This window comes from Babylonia areolata, chromosome 29 (assembly GCF_041734735.1).
Source record: "Babylonia areolata isolate BAREFJ2019XMU chromosome 29, ASM4173473v1, whole genome shotgun sequence".
Taxonomy (NCBI): domain Eukaryota; kingdom Metazoa; phylum Mollusca; class Gastropoda; order Neogastropoda; family Buccinidae; genus Babylonia; species Babylonia areolata.
The window spans coordinates 8,501,016-8,523,900 of NC_134904.1; the positions used below are offsets into that span (position 1 = coordinate 8,501,016).

General features: G+C 43.6%; 1 protein-coding gene across 2 annotated transcripts in view; it reads left to right on the top strand.

Moving 5' to 3' along the window:
* Nucleotides 1-15,017, top strand: part of LOC143274903 (glycosyltransferase 1 domain-containing protein 1-like) — a 34,366-nt gene extending 19,349 nt beyond the window's left edge. For both annotated transcript variants that reach the window (XM_076578885.1, XM_076578886.1), the window contains exons 7-12: nucleotides 2,083-2,232; nucleotides 5,487-5,536; nucleotides 9,564-9,610; nucleotides 10,951-11,071; nucleotides 13,290-13,388; nucleotides 14,429-15,017. In XM_076578885.1, the coding sequence (XP_076435000.1) occupies nucleotides 2,083-2,232; nucleotides 5,487-5,536; nucleotides 9,564-9,610; nucleotides 10,951-11,071; nucleotides 13,290-13,388; nucleotides 14,429-14,593 (632 nt within the window). In that variant the 3' untranslated portion in view covers nucleotides 14,594-15,017. The remainder of the gene's footprint in view (nucleotides 1-2,082; nucleotides 2,233-5,486; nucleotides 5,537-9,563; nucleotides 9,611-10,950; nucleotides 11,072-13,289; nucleotides 13,389-14,428) is intronic.
* Nucleotides 15,018-22,885: the final 7,868 nt, after the last annotated feature.

Genomic DNA, 22,885 nt, shown 5'->3' on the forward strand with positions numbered 1-22,885 from the left:
ATATATATATATATATATATATATATATATATATATAATAAAACTTATATCACAGATTGACATAAGTTTACATTTGGGCCAATAGCAAAGTGAGAGCTGTATTATCAATGGTTTCTCCAGTCAATGAGAAACCATTTACAGCTTAGTCTTTTGTGAAGGACTATGACTCTCAAACTAGGAGGCAAAATTGCACTCGCTCTTAGTGCTGCAGCCTTGTCGGCTAGTTGGCCTTTGGGAACCATCCCAACACCGACTGTCCTAAAACCCTCTTGGCCGAGAGAGTGGGGATGTAACTTGGGCAAGACACTCTCCACTATAATCAAATTCTAGCCCAAATAGTCGGAACAGCAGTTGCCTCCTCTGCTGTTCTGATGGTCATAGTCGGACACGACTGACTATCATATATCGTATAAAGGGTCACATTTAGTTACTGTAATAATGTCATACTGTAAGCATCATCCCTGGCGTCTGTTCAGCTATTGCCATACGGTCGCACTATCAACAGTACGGTCGCACTATCAACAGTACGGTCGCAAGAAGAATGTCATTGTCCACTCCGCCCCACCACCGTCATCACTAACCACTTCACCTCGTACACTCAGGGTTCCCGACTGAATGCACTTGTTAGATGGTCACATTTTGTGCATCAGTGTCACTGGTTACCGACTGAATGCACTTGTTACATGACCACATTTTGTGCATCAGTGTCACTGGTTACTGACGGAATGCATTTGTTACATGATCACATTTTGTACACTTGTTACATGACCACATTTTGTGCATCAGTGTCAATGGTTACTGACTGAATGCACTTGTTACATGACCACATTTTGTGCATCAGTGTCAATGGTTACTGACTGAATGCACTTGTTACATGACCACATTTTGTGCATCAGTGTCAATGGTTACCGACTGAATGCACTTGTTACATGACCACATTTTGTGCATCAGTGTCAATGGTTACCGACTGAATGCACTTGTTACATGGTCACATTTTGTGCATCAGTGTCAATGGTTACCGACTGAATGCACTTGTTACATGGTCACATTTTGTGCATCAGTGTCAATGGTTACCGACTGAATGCAATTGTTACATGATCACATTTTGTGCATCAGTGTCACTGGTTCCCAACTGAATGCATTTGTTACATGTCCACATTTTGTGCATCAGTGTCAATGGTTACCGACTGAATGCACTTGTTACATGGTCACATTTTGTGCATCAGTGTCAATGGTTACTGACTGAATGCACTTGTTACATGGTCACATTTTGTGCATCAGTGTCAATGGTTACTGACTGAATGCACTTGTTACATGGTCACATTTTGTGCATCAGTGTCACTGGTTACCAACTGAATGCATTTGTTACATGACCACATTTTGTGCATCAGTGTCAATGGTTACTGACTGAATGCACTTGTTACATGATCACATTTTGTGCATCAGTGTCAATGGTTACTGACTGAATGCACTTGTTACATGACCACATTTTGTGCATCAGTGTCAATGGTTACCAACTGAATGCAATTGTTACATGGTCACATTTTGTGCATCAGTGTCAATGGTTACCGACTGAATGCACTTTTTACATGGTCACATTTTGTGCATCAGTGTCAATGGTTACTGACTAAATACACTTGTTACAGGGTCACATTTTGTGCATCCATGTCACTGGTTACCGACTGAATGCACTTGTTACATGACCACAAGATGCTGATGCACTGATCACTCATGCACACAATGGTTGTTAATGCACTAAACACTGATGCACAGAACGACTGTTGATGCACTGATCACTGTTGCACACAATGACGTGTGCCAACAGGGGTGACCATGTTGATGCACTGATCACTGTTGCCATAACAACTGTTGATGCACTGATCACTGATGCACATGATGACTGTTGATGCACTGATCACTGATGCACATAATGACTGTTGATGCACTGATCACTGTTGCCATAACAACTGTTGATGCACTTACCACTGACGCACACGACGACTGTTGATGCACTGATCACTGACGCACACGACGACTGTTGATGCACTGATCACTGATGCACACAATGACGTGTGCCGACAGCGGTGAGCACGAGCCCCGCCCCCTTCAGCCTGCACACAGCCCTTGAGGAGAGGCACGGGGTGCAGGGCAGCAGGGACATGTTCGTCTTCCTGCTGGTGGGCGCCATCAGGCCGGTGAAGAACCCCCTCTACCTCCTGCACTCCTTCTCTGGTCAGTGCCTGTCTGTCTCTCTCTCTGTCTGTCTGTCTGTCTGTCCCTGTCTGCCTGTCGCTTTGTCTGCCTCTTTGTGTCTCTTTGTCTGTCTGTGTCTGTCTGTCTCTTTGTCTGCCTCTGGCTTGCTGGCTGTGTGTCTGTCTGTGTATGTCTCTTTGTCTGTCTCTTTCTGTCTGTCTGTCTCTTTGTCTGTCTCTGTATGTCTGTATGTCTTTTTGTCTGTCTCTGTCTGTATGTCTCTCTGTCTGTATGTCTGTCTGTCTGTCTCTTTGTCTGTCTGTCGCTGGCTGGCTGGCTGTCTGTGTATGTCTCTTTGTCTGTCTCTGTCTGTCTGTCTGTATGTCTCTTTGTCTGTCTCTGTCTATCTGTCTGTCTGTGTATGCCTCTTTGTCTGTCTCTGTCTGTCTGTCTGTCTCTTTGTCTGTCTGTGGCTTGCTGGCTGTCTGTCTGTGTATTCTCTTTGTCTGTCTCTGTCTGTCTGTATGTATGTATGTCTCTTTGTCTGCCTCTGTCTGTCTGTCTGTCTGTGTATGTCTCTTTGTCTGTCTCTGTCTGTCTGTTTGTCTCTTTGTCTGTCTCTGGCTTGCTGGCTGTCTGTCTGTCTGTGTATGTCTCTTTGTCTGTCTGTCTGTCTGTCTGTCTCTTTGTCTGCCTCTGGCTTGCTGGCTGTGTGTCTGTCTGTGTATGTCTCTTTGTCTGTCTGTCTGTCTCTTTGTCTGTCTCTGGCTTGCTGGCTGTGTGTCTGTCTGTGTATGTCTCTTTGTCTGTCTGTCTGTCTCTTTGTCTGTCTCTGGCTTGCTGGCTGTGTGTCTGTCTGTGTATGTCTCTTTGTCTGTCTCTGTCAGTCTGTATGTATGTCTCTTTGTATGTCTGTATGTCTCTTTGTCTGTCTCTGTCTGTCTGTATGTTTCTCTGTCTGTCTGTCTGTGTATGTCTCTTTGTATGTATGTCTCTGGCTTGCTGGCTGGCTGGCTGTCTGTGTATGTCTCTTTGTCTGTCTCTGTCTGTCTGTCTGTATGTCTCTTTGTCTGCCTCTGTCTGTCTGTCTGTGTATGTCTCTTTGTCTGTCTCTGTCTGTCTCTTTGTCTGTCTCTGGCTTGCTGGCTGGCTGGCTGTCTCTGTGTCCATCTGGCTAGCTGTCAGTCTCTTTGTCTGTTTCAGTCAGTCTGTCTCTTTCTCTATCTGTTTCTGTCTGTCTGTCTGTCTGTCTGTATCTCTCTCTCTCCTCCTCTCTCTTTCACTGTCTGTCTCTCTCTCTTTCTCTGTCTCTGTCTATCTCTCTGTCTCTGTCTGTCTATCTAGCTCTCTGTCTGTCTCTTTCTCTCTCTGTTTCTGTCTGTCTCTTTCTCAGTCTGTCTCTCTGTCTCTGTATGTCTCTCTCTCTCTCCTTCTGATTGTCTCTCTGTCTGTGTTTGTCTATCTCTCTGCCTGTCTCTCTGTCTCTGCCTATCCCTCTGTCTGTCTCTTTGACTCTGTCTGTCTGTCTCTCTCTCTCTCTCCCTCACTCTGTCTCTGTCTGTTTCTGTCTCTCTGTCTCTGTCTGTCTCTGTATGTCTGTCTCTCTTGTCTCTCTCTGTCTGTCTGTCTGTCTGTCTCTCCCCTCTCAGTCTCTGCCTGTCTGTTTCTCTGTCTTTGTCTGTCTTTCTGTCTGTCTCTATGTATGTCACCCTCTTACTTCCCCTCCCCCCACCCCCCTCACCTGACATCCATGTATTGTCAGTCATTGCTATGTGCTTTGTATATCCCCACACCTGACATCCATGTATTGTCAGTCATTGCTATGTGCTTTGTATATCCCCACACCTGACATCCATGTATTGTCAGTCATTGCTATGTGCTTTGTATATCCCCACACCTGACATCCATGTATTGTCAGTCATTGCTATGTGCTTTGTATACCCCCCCCTCACCTGACATCCATGTATTGTCAGTCATTGCTATGTGCTTTGTATACCCCCACCCCTCACCTGACATCCATGTATTGTCAGTCATTGCTATGTGCTTTGTATACCCCCCCCTCACCTGACATCCATGTATTGTCAGTCATTGCTATGTGCTTTGTATATCCCCCCACCTTCACCTGACATCCATGTATTGTCAGTCATTGCTATGTGCTTTGTATATCCCCCCACATTCACCTGACATCCATGTATTGTCAGTCATTGCTATGTGCTTTGTATATCCCCCTCACCTGACATCCATGTATTGTCAGTCATTGCTATGTGCTTTGTATATCCCCCCCCCCTCACCTGACATCCATGTATTGTCAGTCATTGCTATGTGCTTTGTATATCCCCCCCACCCTCACCTGACATCCATGTATTGTCAGTCATTGCTATGTGCTTTGTATATCCCCCTCACCTGACATCCATGTATTGTCAGTCATTGCTATGTGCTTTGTATATCCCCCCCCCACCCCTCACCTGACATCCATGTATTGTCAGTCATTGCTATGTGCTTCGTATATCCCCCCACCTTCACCTGACATCCATGCATTTTCGTTCATTGCTGTGTGCTTTGTATATCCCCCCTACCTGACATCCATGTATTGTCAGTCATTGCTATGTGCTTTGTATATCCCCCCTACCTGACATCCACGTACTGTCAGTCATTGCTATGTGCTTTGTATATCCCCTCACCTTCACCTGACATCCATGTATTGTCAGTCATTGCTATGTGCTTTGTATATCCCCCCCCCACCTTCACCTGACATCCATGTATTGTCAGTCATTGCTATGTGCTTTGTATATCACCCCCACCTTCACCTGACATCCATGTATTGTCAGTCATTGCTATGTGCTTTGTATATCACCCCCACCTTCACCTGACATCCATGTATTGTCAGTCATTGCTATGTGCTTTGTATATCCCCCCCACCCCCACTTGTCATGGGCAGAATCTTTTTATTTTCTCTTTTATGACATGTTAATTGGTTTATTCGTTTTTGCGAGAATGTCTCTCTCTGTGTATGTGTGTGTGTGTGTGTGTGTGTGTTGGGTGGGTGTGTGTGTGGGTGGGTGTGTTGTGGTGTGTGTGTGTGTGTGTGCGTGTTGTGGTGTGTTGTGTGTGTGTGTGTGTGTGTGTGTGTGATCCTGGTAGTGGTCCATTTATGCATCCTTTTTTTTTTTTTTCGATCCAGAGCTTGATTTGATGTCGTATTTTCATGCCCCAGCGCTAGGTGGAGAAACAGCATGATGACTGTTTATCTCATTCCCCTGGTTAAATAAAATTCAGTTTCATTTTTGTTTCAGAGTGGCATCAGACCTGCGACAAAGTCCTCTTGGTCATTTTGGGACCTGTGGTAAGTCCTGTTGGTTATTTGGTTTAGCACCTGTGGTAAGTCCTGTTGGTCATTTACCTGTGGTAAGTCCTGTTGGTCATTTTAGCACCTGTGGTAAGTCCTGTTGGTCATTTACCTCTGGTAAGTCCTGTTGGTCATTTACCTGTGGTCAGTCCTGTTGGTCATTTTGGGACCTGTGGTAAGTCCTGTTGGTCATTTACCTATGGTAAGTCCTGTCGATCATTTTGGGACCTGTGGTAAGTCCTGTTGGTCATTTTGGGACCTGTGGTAAGTCCTGTTGGTCATTTTGGGACCTGTGGTAAGTCCTGTTGGTCATTTACCTGTGGTAAGTCCTGTTGGTCATTTTGGGACCTGTGGTAAGTCCTGTTGGTCATTTTGGGACCTGTGGTAAGTCCTGTTGGTCATTTACCTGTGGTAAGTCCTGTTGGTCATTTTGGGACCTGTGGTAAGTCCTGTTGGTCATTTTAGGACCTGTGGTAAGTCCTGTTGGTTATTTACCTGTGGTAAGTCCTGTTGGTCATTTACCTGTGGTAAGTCCTGTTGGTCATTTTGGGACCTGTGGTAAGTCAAGTTGGTCATTTACTTGTGGTGAGTCCTGTCGATCATTTTGGGACCTGTGGTAAGTCGTGTTGGTCATTTTGGGACCTGTGGTAAGTCCTGTTGGTCATTTACCTGTGCTAAGTCCTGTGTGGTAAGTCCTGTTGGTCATTTACCTGTGTTCAGTTTTCAGAAAGAAAAGATCAAAGCACACCACTCCTCTCTTACAGTCTCTCCTTTGGGTCCCTGTATCACACAGAATAAAGAACAATCAGCTCTGTCTCTGATAACTGTATCACACAGAATAAAGAACAAGATCAACTCTGTCATAAATGTTTAAAAAAAATCTGCCCCATCCTGTCTTGGTGACTGCCTTCATCTCTGCTCACATCTTCATCATCATATTATTATTATTATTTATTTATTATTATTATTTTATTTGTTATATTATTATTATTTATTTATTTATTATTTTATTTTATTTTATTCATTTATTTTTTTGTACGCCTATGGTTGACTTCATCAAGTTTTTGCGCCTTATACATATTATTATTAGTAGTAGTTCTTCTTTTTTTATGTATTTATCTATTGTTATTATTTTATTATTATTTTATTTTATTTTTATTTTATTTTATTTTTTTCTCAAGGCCTGACAAAGCGCGTTGGGTTACGTTGCTGGTCAGGCATCTGCTTGGCAGTGACGCCTCCTTGAGCTACTGAAACTGAAACTGAAACTCAATCTGGCTCTCAAAAGTTCAGCTTCAGACCCACTCTGCTTCTGTCTTCCCAAAGTCAAACCACTCCACAGTTGGTCCGCCTCTCTCTCTCCTTTGAATCCCCACGGACCTGACACTTGGAACTCTCACCCCCTCTTTCCCCTTTTGTCAAGTCCCTGCACTCAGCTCTTTCAAGTCAAGCCTTAGAACCTCCCCTCTTTCTACACCTCCTCCTCCTCCCTCCCCTCCCCTCCCCTTCCCTTTTCCATCCGACGAACGCAGAAGAAGAAGAAGAAGAAGTGAGTGTTGTCTTTTTTCACTGTAGCTCAGAGTGATGTATGCCATGTGGAAGTTTCAGTTTCAGTTTCAGTAGCTCAAGGCAAAGAGGCGTCACTGCGTTCGGACAAATCCATATACGCTACACCACATCTGCCGAGCAGATGCCTGACCAGCAGCGTAACCCAACGTGCTTAGTCAGGCCTTGAGAAAAAAAAAAGGCGAATAAATAATACATAAGCGTACATAAGTAAATAAATAAATAAATAATAATTTGATGGATAGTAACATATGATATATATATATTACTATTTGCAAATTAATGGGCAACAATTTCCCAGTTTGGGTGCACCATAAATAAATAATGATTGTAAATTTGCATGTGAAAGATGTGGGTGAAAGCGCTTTCAATCTGTCACTGCACCAGATTCAGCTCTTGATGAATACTTCTCTTTCTTTTTTTGTTACTGGGTGAACACTGTCCCAAGGAGGTTGAAAGACTGCATGTGTCAGATAACTGTGTCACGTTGTGCACCAGAAATGATCTTCTGTCTTTGGGACGTCATAAGTTATTCTGTGTTCAGGGGTAAAAGTGAGCTGCTTACACGTGGTTGAAATCTGTTAAGTCAATCAGGCAGCAAGTGTGCCAAAATTGGTGTCTACAGATCGATTGATCATTTGATAGATAGTAACATATGATATATATATATATTACTCTTTGCAAAGTTATTTTGAAATAACAGAAGGTTTTGGTTACTTGTTTTCCTCCACTGTCATGCTCCACACACATTCTGATGTGCTGAAGAGAGAACAAACGGAATGGAAGGGAGGTAATCCCTCCTCAGACATTGTGTGAAGCATGGTGCACCAGACTGGGAAGTTGTTGCCCATTAACAGATGAAACAAGGTTTATCTGATACATGTTCAATGGTGCGTAGTGTAACAAAACATATGTTCCACAGTACTTAGCGTAAAGAAACTGGGATGTATCAGATGTTCAACAGTACATAGCATCAAGAAACTGGGATGTATCAGATGTTTAACAGTACATAGTGTAAAGAAACTGGGATGTATCAGATGTTCAACAGTACATAGCATCAAGAAACTGGGATGTATCAGATGTTTAACAGTACATAGTGTAAAGAAACTGGGATGTATCAGATGTTCAACAGTACATAGTGTAAAGAAACTGGGATGTATCAGATGTTCCACAGTACATAGTGTAAAGAAACTGGGATGTATCAGATGTTCCACAGTACATAGTGTAAAGAAACTGGGATGTATCAGATGTTCAACAGTACATAGTGTAAAGAAACTGGGATGTATCAGATGTTCAACAGTACATAGCATCAAGAAACTGGGATGTATCAGATGTTGAACAGTACATAGTGTAAAGAAACTGGGATGTATCAGATGTTCCACAGTACACAGTGTAAAGAAACTGGGATGTATCAAATGATCCACAGTACACAGTGTAAAGAAACTGGGATGTATCAGATGTTTAACAGTACATAGTGTAAAGAAACTGGGATGTATCAGATGTTCCACAGTACATAGCGTAAAGAAACTGGGATGTATCAGATGTTTAACAGTACATAGTGTAAAGAAACTGGGATGTATCAGATGTTCCACAGTACATAGCGTAAAGAAACTGGGATGTATCAGATGTTTAACAGTACATAGTGTAAAGAAACTGGGATGTATCAGATGTTTAACAGTACATAGCGTAAAGAAACTGGGATGTATCAGATGTTTAACAGTACACAGCGTAAAGAAACTGGGATGTATCAGATGTTCCATAGTACATAGCGTAAAGAAACAGGGATTCGTACAAAAACTTAAGGTGAACGTTCCTTTTCTTTTGTTGCACCTAACCAATGGAATTCACTGCCCTCACACCTCCGTTACACCCACATTCAAGAGAGCACTCAAAACATATCTTTTCAAACTGTACTTTTCTCACTGAAATGTTTTCATCTGCATATGCTTGCTGTGATTTTTGTTACTGGATGTGCTCTTTGTTGATCTGTATGCGTCTGTGATGATTTTGGTGTGTTTTTCGTGATACCTGGTTCCCTGGTGTTTATTTTTGACAATGGTGACTGTGACGTGCTTTGTTTTGCTGTGATTTGCTCCTGTGTGATTTGAGACTGTGATGGTGCCTGTGTTGATTTAAAAAAAAAAAAAATTAATTCTTTGTTTTTGTCATTTAGTCTTACATATGTACTTTTTAGCCAATGTCATGTAAAACAGTGTTGACTTTGAACATACTTTATGACACTTAGTCTTAAACTTGTATATCTTATTGTCAGTCGTGGTGAGCCTCATCTGAGATGGGGGTACTGTACTGTATAAGCCTACATTTTGTTATTAGTATTATCATTATTATTATCAGATGTTCAACAGTACATAGTGTAACAAAACTAGGATGTGGTGGAAGTTGTTAAGGGATGCAACTCTTCCTAGTTGCAGTACATATCTATGTTTACTGTTGACAGTCAGATGAGCAGTACTACAGGAAGGAGTTCTTACCGGCTGTTGAAAGGTGAGCAGCCTTCATCATGTTTTTGTGGGTTTTTTTGCTGTTGTTGTTGATGTTGTTTAGCCAGTAGTAGATGTCAGACTTCACCGGTTTTCTGTCTTGTAGCCAGCATAGCTGTCAGTTCGATCATCTCTTTCACAGACGGGCGCAATAGCCGAGTGGTTAAAGCATTGGACTGTCAATCTGAGGGTCCCGGGTTCGAATCACGGTGACGGCGCCTGGTGGGTAAAGGGTGGAGATTTTTACGATCTCCCAGGTCAACATATGTGCAGACCTGCTAGTGCCTGAACCCCCTTCGTGTGTATATGCAAGCAGAAGATCAAATATGCACGTTAAAGATCCTGTAATCCATGTCAGCATTCGGTGGGTTATGGAAACAAGAACATACCCAGCATGCACACCCCTGAAAACGGAGTATGGCTGCCTACATGGCGGGGTAAAAACAGTCATACATGTAAAAGCCCACTCGTGTGCATACGAGTGAACGCAGAAGTAGAAGAGCTCTTTCACAAACAGAGTTTCAGATAACACAGAAATATGCGTCCCTGACACTTTGGACATGGAAAGGCCACACTGAATATTGATTTATCAGGGCCCTGGGACGTTCTGAAAACTTACAGAACAAAGAAACAAAAGGACAAAACAGAGAGTGAAAATGTTGGATGGTAGCTTTTTCTTTCTGATGCAAGAGAGTTGTTTCCCTTTACTGCTTGGTGCAGAAACCTTGATGAGTATGGCAGAAAAGCAATGCAGCATCAAAGTGACCATGTGAAGGTCGTCTGGACCCCTTAAGAAAGATGCTGGATTCCCAGGAACCCCCCAAGATGTTGAACTGAACAGAAGCCCTGCCACGTGTGATGTGTTGTTTTACAGTTTGTTGGTTTTAGACTGTACGTAAAAGATTTTTTCTCAATTTCATTTTGATACGTCTAAAGAAAAAAAGGACAAGGAAAACAAGGCAAACATACAATACTAGGGGGGAGGGGGGGATGCCGGGGGGGGGGGGGACAAAAAGGAGAACAGTGTTGACTATTTTTCATTTCCATTTGTTGATGAACAAGGCTAGTGCCAGTGATAAGATTGTATTGTTATTGACATTGTGGTGTGTGTATGTGTGTGTGTGTTCATGTGCATCTATGTGTGGGTGTGTATGTGTGTGTGTGTGTGTTTTCATGTGCATGTTTGTGTGTGTGTGTGTGTGGAACAGAAGTGATACTGACAGTGGTGCGTGTGTGTGTGTGTGTGTGTGTGTCTCTGGAACAGAAGTGATACAGTGTGGTGTGTGTGTGTGTGTGTGTGGAGCAGAAGTGATACTGACAGTGTGGTGTGTGTGTGTGTGACAGGAGTGAGGGTGTGGTCCACATCCCCGGCCTGACGTTTGAGGAGACCCACGCGGCCGTCACACAGAGCTTTGCTCTGGTCAACTCCTCGGAGAGCGAAGGGATGGCCCTGGCCATCCTGGAGGTATGGTGCTGTGTCTTCTCTTTTCTTTTCTGCCCCAACAGATGGGACAGGGTGGTTTTTTTTTGTTTTTTTTTTTTTTACTCACTTGTGTGAACAAATTGAGTCTATTTTTTAACCCGGTGTTCGGTTGTCTGTGTTCTTGTGTGTGTGTGTGTGTGTGTGTGTATGTATGTGTGTGTCCATGGTAAACTTTAACATTGCCATTTTCTCTGGAAATACTTTGTCTGCTAATACCAAATTTGACTTAAACATAGTATGAAAAAAAATCTTCACAGTCATACCAATAACAAGTTGTAAGTCTCCCAAATTAAGCTGGGTTTTTTTTTTTTTAATCATTAACGGTTTATTTCATTGAGGTTTGCTCCAAAATCCTAAGATTCTAAAAGTTGCTTTCTACCAAGTTAGGCCAACTAGCAGGTAGGTTGTATTCAAAGACATGACCTCGTTTTTCTTGTTCACAATTAAAAGGAAAAGAAATACAAATTCTGGACAGAACACATATAATAATACTAAATACACCATCGACATGTTTACTGCATATAAATAATCTAAAGCGGACACTGAATTAACTTGAATGAACATAAAAGAAGAATTGAATCGATCGTCTCTTTCAGCTCGTTGTAGGCCTCCACTGGTTCGTGCAGATCTAGAGATCTAACGTGTTGCTTTGTGCTTGAAGGGATACCATAGTCTCCTTTACCGCCGAAATAAAATAATAATAAAACACACAAAAAACATGATTTAACTCTTTCCATACGAACGGCGAAAGAGACGACGTTAACAGCGTTTCACCCCAATTACCATCATCAAAATATTGCAAGCGGAAGGCTCTTATACTGAAGAGGTGAATGTTGACAAAGAATACCACAATTCTGACGACGGAAGCTAAAGGTAGGGTCATTCAGACACCCACTGGACATCCGAGGGGTCTGTGTAGAGGAGAAGAGAGGACTGGCCGTACTGAGTGAGTTACGTCCATACAATCACATCTATTTATCGCATGAAGAAGAAAACGTCATTTAGTCATTTGACGTCAGATTTGCCACAGCAGTGGGGATTAGTCTGCTTGCTTCGGAACTAACCATGCGTGGTTCAGTCCCGCTCGCATACCTTTTTTCTTTTTTTCTTTTTTCTTTTTCTTTTCTTTTTCTCCACTGCTTATTTTATATATCACATTTGATACAGAGCACTTTTCAACGATTAAAAAAAAGAGGGAGTTAAGGAAGAAGAAAGAGAAGAGAGAAGGAGTTAAGGAAGAAGAAAGAGAAGAGAGGAGTTAAGGAAGAAGAAAGAGAAGAGAGAAAGAGTTAAGGAAGGAGAAGGAGTTAAGGAAGAAGAAAGAGAAGGAGTTAAGGAAGAAGAAAGAGAAGAAGAAGGAGTTAAGGAAGAAGAAAGAGAAGATGAAGGAGAAGCAGTTGAGGAAGGAGAAGAGAGAAGGAGTTAAGGAAGAAGAAAGAGAAGAAGGAGAAGGAGTTGAGGAAGAAGAAAGAGAAGGAGAAGGAATTAAGGAAGAAGAAAGAGAAGGAGAAGGTGTTAAGGAAAAAGAAAGAGGCGTCAAGGGAGAAGAAAGAGAAGAAGAAGAAGGAGTTAAGGAAGAAGAAAAAGAAGAAGGAGAATGAGTTAAGGAAGAAGAAAGAGAAGAAGGAGAATGAGTTAAGGAAGAAGAAAGAGAAGGAGAATGAGTTAAGGAAGAAGAAAGAGAAGGAGAATGAGTTAAGGAAGAAGAAAGAGAAGAGAGAAGGAGAAGGAGTTAAGGAAGAAGAGAGAGAAGGAGAAGGAATTAAGGAAGAAGAAAAAGGAGAGAAGGAGAAGGAGTTAAGGAAGAAGAGAGAGAAGGAGAAGGAGTTAAGGAAGAAGGAGGAGTTAAGGAAGAAGAAGGAGTTAAGGAAGGAGAAGGAGATAAGGAAGAAGAGAGAGAAGGAGAAGGAGTTAAGGAAGAAGAAAGAGAAGGAGAAGGAGTTGAGGAAGAAGAAGGAGAAGGAGTTAAGGAAGAAGAAAAAGAAGGAGAAGGAGTTAAGGAAGAAGGAGGAGTTAAGGAAGAAGAAAAAGAAGGAGAAGGAGTTAAGGAAGAAGAAGGAGTTAAGGAAGAAGAAAGAGAAGGAGAAGGAGTTGAGGAAGAAGAAAGAGAAGGAGAAAGGGTTAATGAAGACGAAGGAGAAGCAGGAGAAACGTGTTTTATGTCAAATGAATATTTCACGTGCGTGGTGCTTGCTGTCAGGCGATGCAGCTGAACACACCTGTGCTGGCACGGGACATTCCGGGAAACAGGGCCATCGTTGAGGATGGTCGCACAGGGCTTCTGTTCGATTCTCCCCAGGTCAGTCTCTGCATGTGTGTGTGTGTGTGTGTGTGTGTGTGTGTGTGTGTGTGTGTGTGTGTGCACATATGTGAGTATGGTGAGTGTGTGTGTGTTTATGTGCATGTGCGTGCACATATGTGTATGGTGTGTGTTTCAGTTTGTGTGTGCACCTGGAAGAATGGTGTGTGTGTAGACGGGAGGGGGGTTTACACATTTCATGTGTTGTTAGATGCGTTTTGAGGCACAGGGTAAATGCACATTGATGTTGATATTATTGTTATTATTATTATTATTATTATTATCATTATTATTATTGTTATTATTATTGTTATTATTACTTCATTAACACTTCCCCTTGACATGCACAACAGAAACAATACACACAGCTCATGAGATGTTCAGTCATAGCAACCTATGAAAGCTGCTTTTCTTTGTCTTCTGTTGGTTTTTGTTTTTTTTCGGTGTTTTTTTTTTGTTTGTTTGTTTGGTTGTTTTTTTTTTTGGGGGGTGGGGGTGTGAAGGGGAGGCTGGTTTTTTTTTGTTGTTGTTGTTTTTTAATACTTACATGTACACAGGTTTTCAATTGTTATACCTTGTAAAGCCTCTTTTCTTTATTTTCTGTTGTTTTTTTAATGTTGTTTTTTTTACGGACATACAGGTTTTCAGTTTTCTTTATCTTCTGTTGTTGTGTTTTTTTTTACGGACATACAGATTTTCATTTCTTTTCTTTATTTTCTGTTGTTTTGGGTTTTCTTTTTCCCTTTTTTTTTTTTTTTTTTTGAGGGGGTTGGGATTACTGATACACAGACAGAGTTTCTTCTTTTTATTAATGTATTTTTTTTTGGTTTTGTTGTTGTTGTTCTTTTCAGGGGATGGAGAGTGGGCCGGGGGGGGTGGGGGTGGGGGGGCAGGGGCAGGTGGGGGGAGGGGAGGGGGTATTTTTTTTTACATGCAAACCGATTTTTCCATTCATGACACCTATGAAGACTTCTATTCCTTATCTTTGTGTTGTTTTTTTTGTTTGTTTGTTTGTTTTTGCCTCTCCCTCCCGCCGCCAGGAGTTCCGGGAGAAGGCGAGTGCCCTGATGAGTGACGCGGAGAGGAGGGGGAGGATGGTGGTGGAGGCAGCGCAGTACGTGGCCCGTCACCACAGTCTGCAGCAGGAAGAGGCCGCCTACGTCAGCGTCGTTCAGCGCTGTCTGGTCAACAGACCTTCACACTGACCCCCTGACCTCCTGACCTGACCCACTGACTCCCTGACCTGACATTCACACACATGACTCCTGACCCCCTGATCCACTGACCTCCTGACCCCTCCCTTCACCCCTCTCCTTCCTGCATTAGCGTTGTCTGATCAACAGACCGTCACTCTGACCCCTAACCCCCTGACCTCCTGACCTATTGACCCCTTCCTTCACTCCTCTCCTGCCTACGTCAGCATCTTTCAGCACAGTCTGGTCAACAGACCTTCACCCTGACCCAAGGACCCCATGACCTCCTGACCCCTCCACTATTCTCTTTTTTTGGCTGCTTTCACCTTTCCCGACCAAGGCCAGGTACCATTCACTCCTGAGTGGTGTGAGCTGCTTTCACCTTTCCCACACACCTGGGTGGTGTGAGCTGCTTTCACCTTTCCCACACACCTGGGTGGTGTGAGCTGCTTTCACCTTCCCCACACACCTGGGTGGTGTGAGCTGCTTTCACCTTCCCTACACACCTGGGTGGTGTGAGCTGCTTTCACCTTCCCCACACACCTGGGTGGTGTGAGCTGCTTTCACCTTCCCACACACCTGGGTGGTGTGAGCTGCTTTCACCTTCCCCACACACCTGGGTGGTGTGAGCTGCTTTCACCTTCCCTACACACCTGGGTGGTGTGAGCTGCTTTCACCTTCCCCACACACCTGGGTGGTGTGAGCTGCTTTCACTTTCCCTACACACCTGGGTGGTGTGAGCTGCTTTCACCTTCCCCACACACCTGGGTGGTGTTAGCTGCTTTCACCTTCCCCACACACCTGGGTGGTGTGAGCTGCTTTCACCTTCCCCACACACCTGGGTGGTGTGAGCTGCTTTCACCTTCCCTACACACCTGGGTGGTGTGAGCTGCTTTCACCTTCCCCACACACCTGGGTGGTGTGAGCTGCTTTCACTTTCCCTACACACCTGGGTGGTGTGAGCTGCTTTCACTGTCCCCACACACCTGGGTGTTGTGAGCTGCTTTCACCTTCCCCACACACCTGGGTGGTGTGAGCTGCTTTCACCTTCCCTACACACCTGGGTGGTGTGAGCTGCTTTCACCTTCCCTACACACCTGGGTGGTGTGAGCTGCTTTCACCTTCCCTACACACCTGGGTGGTGTGAGCTGCTTTCACTGTCCCCACACACCTGGGTGGTGTGAGCTGCTTTCACCTTCCCTACACACCTGGGTGGTGTGAGCTGCTTTCACCTTCCCCACACACCTGGGTGGTGTAAGCTGCTTTCACCTTCGCTACACACCTGGGTGGTGTGAGCTGCTTTCACCTTCCCTATACACCTGGGTGGTGTGAGCTGCTTTCACCTTCCCTATACACCTGGGTGGTGTGAGCTGCTTTCACCTTCCCTAACACACCTGGGTGGTGTAAGCTGCTTTCACCTTCCCTACACACCTGGGTGGTGTAAGCTGCTTTCACCTACCCTGACCAAAGTCAGGTACCCATTTACACCTGGGTGGTGTGTGTGAGGGAAATGGGAGCAACATGCCTTTCCTGAAGGACACATCAGTGATGTCAGGTGAGGGCTGACCTGTGAAGGCTGGCTCGTACACTGACTGACGTTTCCCTTCACTATTTGACAACGGTGTTTTTGTTTGTTTGTTTGTTTTTGGATTTGTGTGTGTGTGTGTGTGTGTGTGTGTCCAATTGAAAGGTGCATTGAAGTGTGAATGTGGAGTTTGACATCAGACAAAATCAAAAAGGCGCAGAAAAAAGAAGATAAGACACTGATTTTAAAACTTTTTTTCTTTCCTCATGGTGTTTCAGTGTCGTTAACCCCCATGCGGCCACCTTGCATATGCTTGTTTGTGTGTGGTATATTTTCTTAAATGCATGTATGTATGTTTAACTTTTCATGTAAATGCACTGAGCTCACTGTCTTGGAGGAGTGAGCATCAGTCTGCTTTATTGATTAGTTGGTTTGTTTGTTTTTGTTTTTTTTATCTATGATCATGGTTGTTAATTGTACATGATATGAACAAAAAAAATTTAAATCTCTGATCACGGTTGATAATTGTACATGATATGAACAAAAAAATTTTAAATCTCTGATCACGGTTGCTAATTGTACATGATATGAACAACAACAACAACAACAACAAAAACCCATCTTATTTGTAATCAATGTTGGTGATAATGATCTGATAAAAGTCTGTATTGTGTCTTATTATATTGGTGATACACTAAGATTGTATTGTACTTTTTTTTTCTTTCTTTCTTTTTTTTTTTTAAGGGACATTTTGTTTGCAGTATTTCGATGATGATGATGAATGATGAAAAGGGTGATGACAATGCTGGCGTGGGGGTCCGTTCAGGTTTGTGACGACAACTTGACAAGGCTGTACTCCCATGATACATCCCGGTGTCGACCAGGCTGAGAGGTAAAGACACCTGCAGTGTTGGTCAGGAAATTTGAGCAACACTCCTAAAGACACATCGTGAAAGGGATGACCCACGACTGTGTAGTTCCAGTGGTCCCTGTGTGGTCCCATTGGGCGGACAGCACACTGTGTGGTCCCATTGAGCGGACAGCCCACTGTGTGGTCCCATTGAGCAGGCAGCACACCCTGTGGTGAGCAGACAGCATGGTCCCATTGAGCGGACAGCCCACTGTGTGGTCCCATTGAGCAGTCAGCACACCCTGTGGTGAGCAGACAGCATGGTCCCATTGAGTGGACAGCACACTGTGTGGTCATATTGAGCAGACAGCATCGTCCCAGTGGCCCCATTGAGCTGACAGCACACTGTGTGGTCCCATTGAGCGGACAGCACACTGTGTGGTCCCATTGAGCTGACAGCACACTGTGTGGTCCCATTGAGTGGACAGCATGGTCCCAGTGGTCCCATTGAGCGGACAGCACACTGTGTGGTCCCATTGAGCAGTCAGCACACCCTGTGGTCCTATTGAGCAGACAGCATGGTCCCAGTGGTCCCATTGAGCGGACAGCACACTGTGTGGTCATATTGAGCAGACAGCATGGTCCCAGTGGCCCCATTGAGCTGACAACACACTGTGTGGTCCTATTGAGCGGACAGCACACTGTGTGGTCCTATTGAGCAGACAGCACACTGTGTGGTCCTATTGAGCAGACAGCACACTGTGTGGTCCTATTGAGCAGACAGCACACTGTGTGGTCCTATTGAGCAGACAGCATGGTCCCAGTGGTCCTATTGAGCAGACAGCACACTGTGTGGTCCCATTGAGCTGACAGCACACTGTGTGGTCATATTGAGCAGTCAGCACACACAGCGGGGGGGGGGGGGGGCTCAGGGTCAGAAAACCCCCACTGTGATGGGGACTGAAACCCTTGCCTCCCAGTGATCAGCGTTTTGACACAGCGGCCAGTGTAGAGTGCAGTGTTGATGAGAGATAACATCTTGATTTATTGAGGGATTATTAACTCACTCAGTACGGCCAGCCCTCTCTTCTCCTCTACACAGACCCCTCGGATGTCCAGTGGGTGTCTGAATGACCCAACCTTTAGCTTCCGTCGTCAGAATTGTGGTATTCTTTGTCAACATTCACCTCTTCAGTATAAGAGCCTTCCACTTGCAATATTTTGATGATGGTAACTGGGGTGAAACGCTGTTAACGTTGTCTCTTTCGCCGTTCGTATGGAAAGAGTTAATCATATATAGATATATATAACTTTGTATTGTGGATTATTGATGACATGTAACATTTTTAATTATGGAGGGGTTATCAATCATGTATATAACTTTGTATTGTGCAGTATAGATGATATATTACATCTTGATTTATGGAGGGATTATTAATCATATATATATATATATATATATATATATATATATATATACACACACACACACACACACACACACACACACACACACTGTGGATTATTGATGATAACATTGCTGATGGTTTTCTTACCTTGTTATCACTTGTTAGTGATCTCAGACCAGTTTATTCATGGACCATCGGTCATTTATTGATTTTTATTTTAATATAATATGGATCTGAGTGTCGTGGACGTACAGCATCTTTATCTGTTAGCAGTAGTGTAGTCTGATACAAGTTTGCTTTTTTATCACAGGTGATGACTGTGCTGATGTGTGGCTGTAATGTACATAGTTGTACAACAGTGTTGTATTAGACATGGCTGGCTGTTCTTTATACAGTTGTACAACAGTGTTGTTTTCCACATGGCTGGCTGTAATGTACATAGTTGTACAACAGTGTTGTATTATACATGGCTGGTTGTTCTTTATACAGTTGTACAACAGTGTTGTTTTCCACGTGGCTGGGTGTAATGTACATAGTTGTACAACAGTGTTGTTTTCCACATGGCTGGCTGTTCTTTATACAGTTGTACAACAGTGTTGTATTATACATGGCTGGTTGTTCTTTATACAGTTGTACAACAGTGTTGTTTTCTGCATTTTTGGCTGTAATGTACATAGTTGTACAACAGTGTTGTTTTCCACGTGGCTGGGTGTAATGTACATAGTTGTACAACAGTGTTGTTTTCCACAAGGCTGGCTGTAATGTACATAGTTGTACAACAGTGTTGTATTAGACATGGCTGGCTGTTCTTTATACAGTTGTACAACAGTGTTGTTTTCCACAAGGCTGGCTGTAATGTACATAGTTGTACAACAGTGTTGTATTATACATGGCTGGCTGTTCTTTATACAGTTGTACAACAGTGTTGTTTTCCACAAGGCTGGCTGTAATGTACATAGTTGTACAACAGTGTTGTATTAGACATGGCTGGCTGTTCTTTATACAGTTGTACAACAGTGTTGTTTTCCACAAGGCTGGCTGTAATGTACATAGTTGTACAACAGTGTTGTATTATACATGGCTGGCTGTTCTTTATACAGTTGTACAACAGTGTTGTTTTCCACATGGCTGGCTGTTCTTTATACAGTTGTACAACAGTGTTGTTTTCCACATGGCTGGCTGTAATGTACATAGTTGTACAACAGTGTTGTATTATACATGGCTGGCTGTTCTTTATACAGTTGTACAACTGTGTTGTTTTCCACATGGCTGGCTGTTCTTTATACAGTTGTACAACAGTGTTGTTTTCCACATGGCTGGCTGTTCTTTATACAGTTGTACAACAGTGTTGTTTTCCACATGGCTGGCTGTTCTTTATACAGTTGTACAACAGTGTTGTTTTCCACATGGCTGGCTGTAATGTACATAGTTGTACAACAGTGTTGTATTATACATGGCTGGTTGTTCTTTATACAGTTGTACAACAGTGTTGTTTTCCACATGGCTGGCTGTTCTTTATACAGTTGTACAACAGTGTTGTTTTCTGCATTTTTGGCTGTAATGTACATAGTTGTACAACAGTGTTGTTTTCCACGTGGCTGGCTGTAATGTACATAGTTGTACAACAGTGTTGTTTTCCACATGTCTGGCTGTAATGTACATAGTTGTACAACAGTGTTGTATTATACATGGCTGGTTGTTCTTTATACAGTTGTACAACAGTGTTGTTTTCCACATGGCTGGCTGTTCTTTATACAGTTGTACAACAGTGTTGTTTTCCACATGGCTGGCTGTAATGTACATAGTTGTACAACAGTGTTGTTTTCCACGTGGCTGGGTGTAATGTACATAGTTGTACAACAGTGTTGTATTATACATGGCTGGTTGTTCTTTATACAGTTGTACAACAGTGTTGTTTTCCACATGGCTGGCTGTTCTTTATACAGTTGTACAACAGTGTTGTTTTCTGCATTTTTGGCTGTAATGTACATAGTTGTACAACAGTGTTGTTTTCCACGTGGCTGGGTGTAATGTACATAGTTGTACAACAGTGTTGTTTTCCACATGGCTGGGTGTAATGTACATAGTTGTACAACAGTGTTGTTTTCCACATGGCTGGCTGTTCTTTATACAGTTGTACAACAGTGTTGTTTTCCACATGGCTGGCTGTTCTTTATACAGTTGTACAACAGTGTTGTTTTCCACATGGCTGGCTGTAATGTACATAGTTGTACAACAGTGTTGTATTATACATGGCTGGCTGTTCTTTATACAGTTGTACAACAGTGTTGTTTTCCACATGGCTGGCTGTAATGTACATAGTTGTACAACAGTGTTGTATTATACATGGCTGGCTGTTCTTTATACAGTTGTACAACAGTGTTGTTTTCCACATGGCTGGCTGTAATGTACATAGTTGTACAACATTATCGTATTATACATGGCTGGCTGTTCTTTATACAGTTGTACAACAGTGTTGTTTTCTGCATGTTTGGCTGTAATGTACATAGTTGTACAACAGTGTTGGCTGGCCATCATGTACATAGTAGAAAAATAGTGTTGTTTTCCACGTGGGCAGGTCCACCTTTCTTTCTTTTTTTTTTCTTTTTTTTTTTCTTTTTTTTTCTTTTTTTTGTTGATACCCATAGGTATAAACAGTTGTCACAGCTGAGCTGTATTTGACATGACTTGGTTGATTGCTATACGAGTCACAGGATGAGGTCAGGAAACTTGATTCATTGCCACAGATCATGGGATGAAGGTTGGGGGGGCGTTCTCGATCACAACACACAAAAAATCAAACTTCCAGGAAAAAGGAGGTTACAAGAATCCATTGTCAGATGTGTTAATACAGATGTACAGTTAGACCTCAGCTCAGCTCATGGGGTGACAACCAGCAAGCTGGGCTGAGGACCATGAACTGTGGAGCGACTTTGACTGCCTCATGTGCTGAGTTTCAGTTTCACTTTCTCAAGGAGGCGTCACTGCGTTCGGACAAATCCATACACGCTACACCACATCTGTTGAGCAGATGCCTGACCAGCAGCATAACCCAACGCGCTTAGTCAGGCCTTGAGTGCATGCTTACATATTTGTGTACCTATGAAAGTGGATTTCATTTTACGTAATTTCGCCAGAGGACAACACTCTCGTTGCCATGGGTTCTTTTTCAGTGCGCCAAGTGCGTGCTGCACACGGGACCTCGGTTTATCGTCTCATCCGAAAGACTAGACGCTCAGTTTGATTTTCCAGTCAAACTTAGGAGAAAGGGCGAGAGCGGGATTCGAACCCACACCCTCACGGACTCTCTGTATTGGCAGCTGAGCGTCTTAACCATTCTGCCACCTTCCTCCTCATGTGCTGAATGACACGGGAGTGTCAAATTAACTCACTCAGTACGGCCAGTCCCCTCTTCTCCTCTACACAGACCCCTCGGATGTCCAGTGGGTGTCTGAATGACCCAACCTTTAGCTTCCGTCGTCAGAATCGTGGTATTCTTTGTCAACATTCACCTCTTCAGTATAAGAGCCGTCCGCTTGCAATATTTTGATGATTGTAATTGGGGTGAAACGCTGTTAACGTCGTCTCTTTCGCCGTTCGTATGGAGAGAGTTAAGAATATAACAAAGCCATGTTTATTTTCCTGAGCTACAGAATGGAACCTGCAATTGATCAGATACACTGCATTGTGCGAAGCGTCGCTTGCCGTGTGTCTGCCATTGCCTTTTTTTGTGTTGAGTTGTCTGCCCTGGTTGCTGTCCACTCTCTGTTTAACCACCTCCTTCTCCTCCTCCTCCTCCTCTCCACTCTCTGTTAAACCTCCTCCTCCTCCTCCTCTCCACTCTCTGTTAAACCACCACCTCCTCCTCCTCCTCTCCACTCTCTGTTAAACCTCCTCCTCCTCCTCTCCACTCTCTGTTAAACCACCTCCTCCTCCTCCTCCTCTCCACTCTCTGTTCTCCACTCTCTGTTAAACTTCCTCCTCCTCTCCACTCTCTGTTAAACCTCCTCCTCCTCCTCCTCTCCACTCTCTGTTAAACCTCCTCCTCCTCCTCTCCACTCTCTGTTAAACCACCTCCTCCTCCTCCTCTCCACTCTCTGTTAAACCACCACCTCCTCCTCCTCCTCCTCTCCACTCTCTGTTAAACCTCCTCCTCCTCTCCACTCTCTGTTAAACCACCACCTCCTCCTCCTCTCCACTCTCTGTTAAACCACCACCTCCTCTCCTCCTCTCTCCACTGTCTGTTAAACCACCACCTCCTCCTCCTCCTCCTCTCCACTGTCTGTTAAACCACCACCTCCTCCTCCTCCTTCTCTCCACTCTCTGTTAAACCACCTCCTCCTCCTCCTCTCCACTTTCTGTCAGTGATTTTCCCCCCACCCCTCACACCCGACCCCTCTCCCTTACCTTTTCCCTTAGTTGTTGATTTGATTCCAAATACTTCCATTACTATTGTATATTTTTGGATTACTATCGTATGTTGTTGGTATGGGTTATTTTGTTTGTTTTGTGTGGGGTTT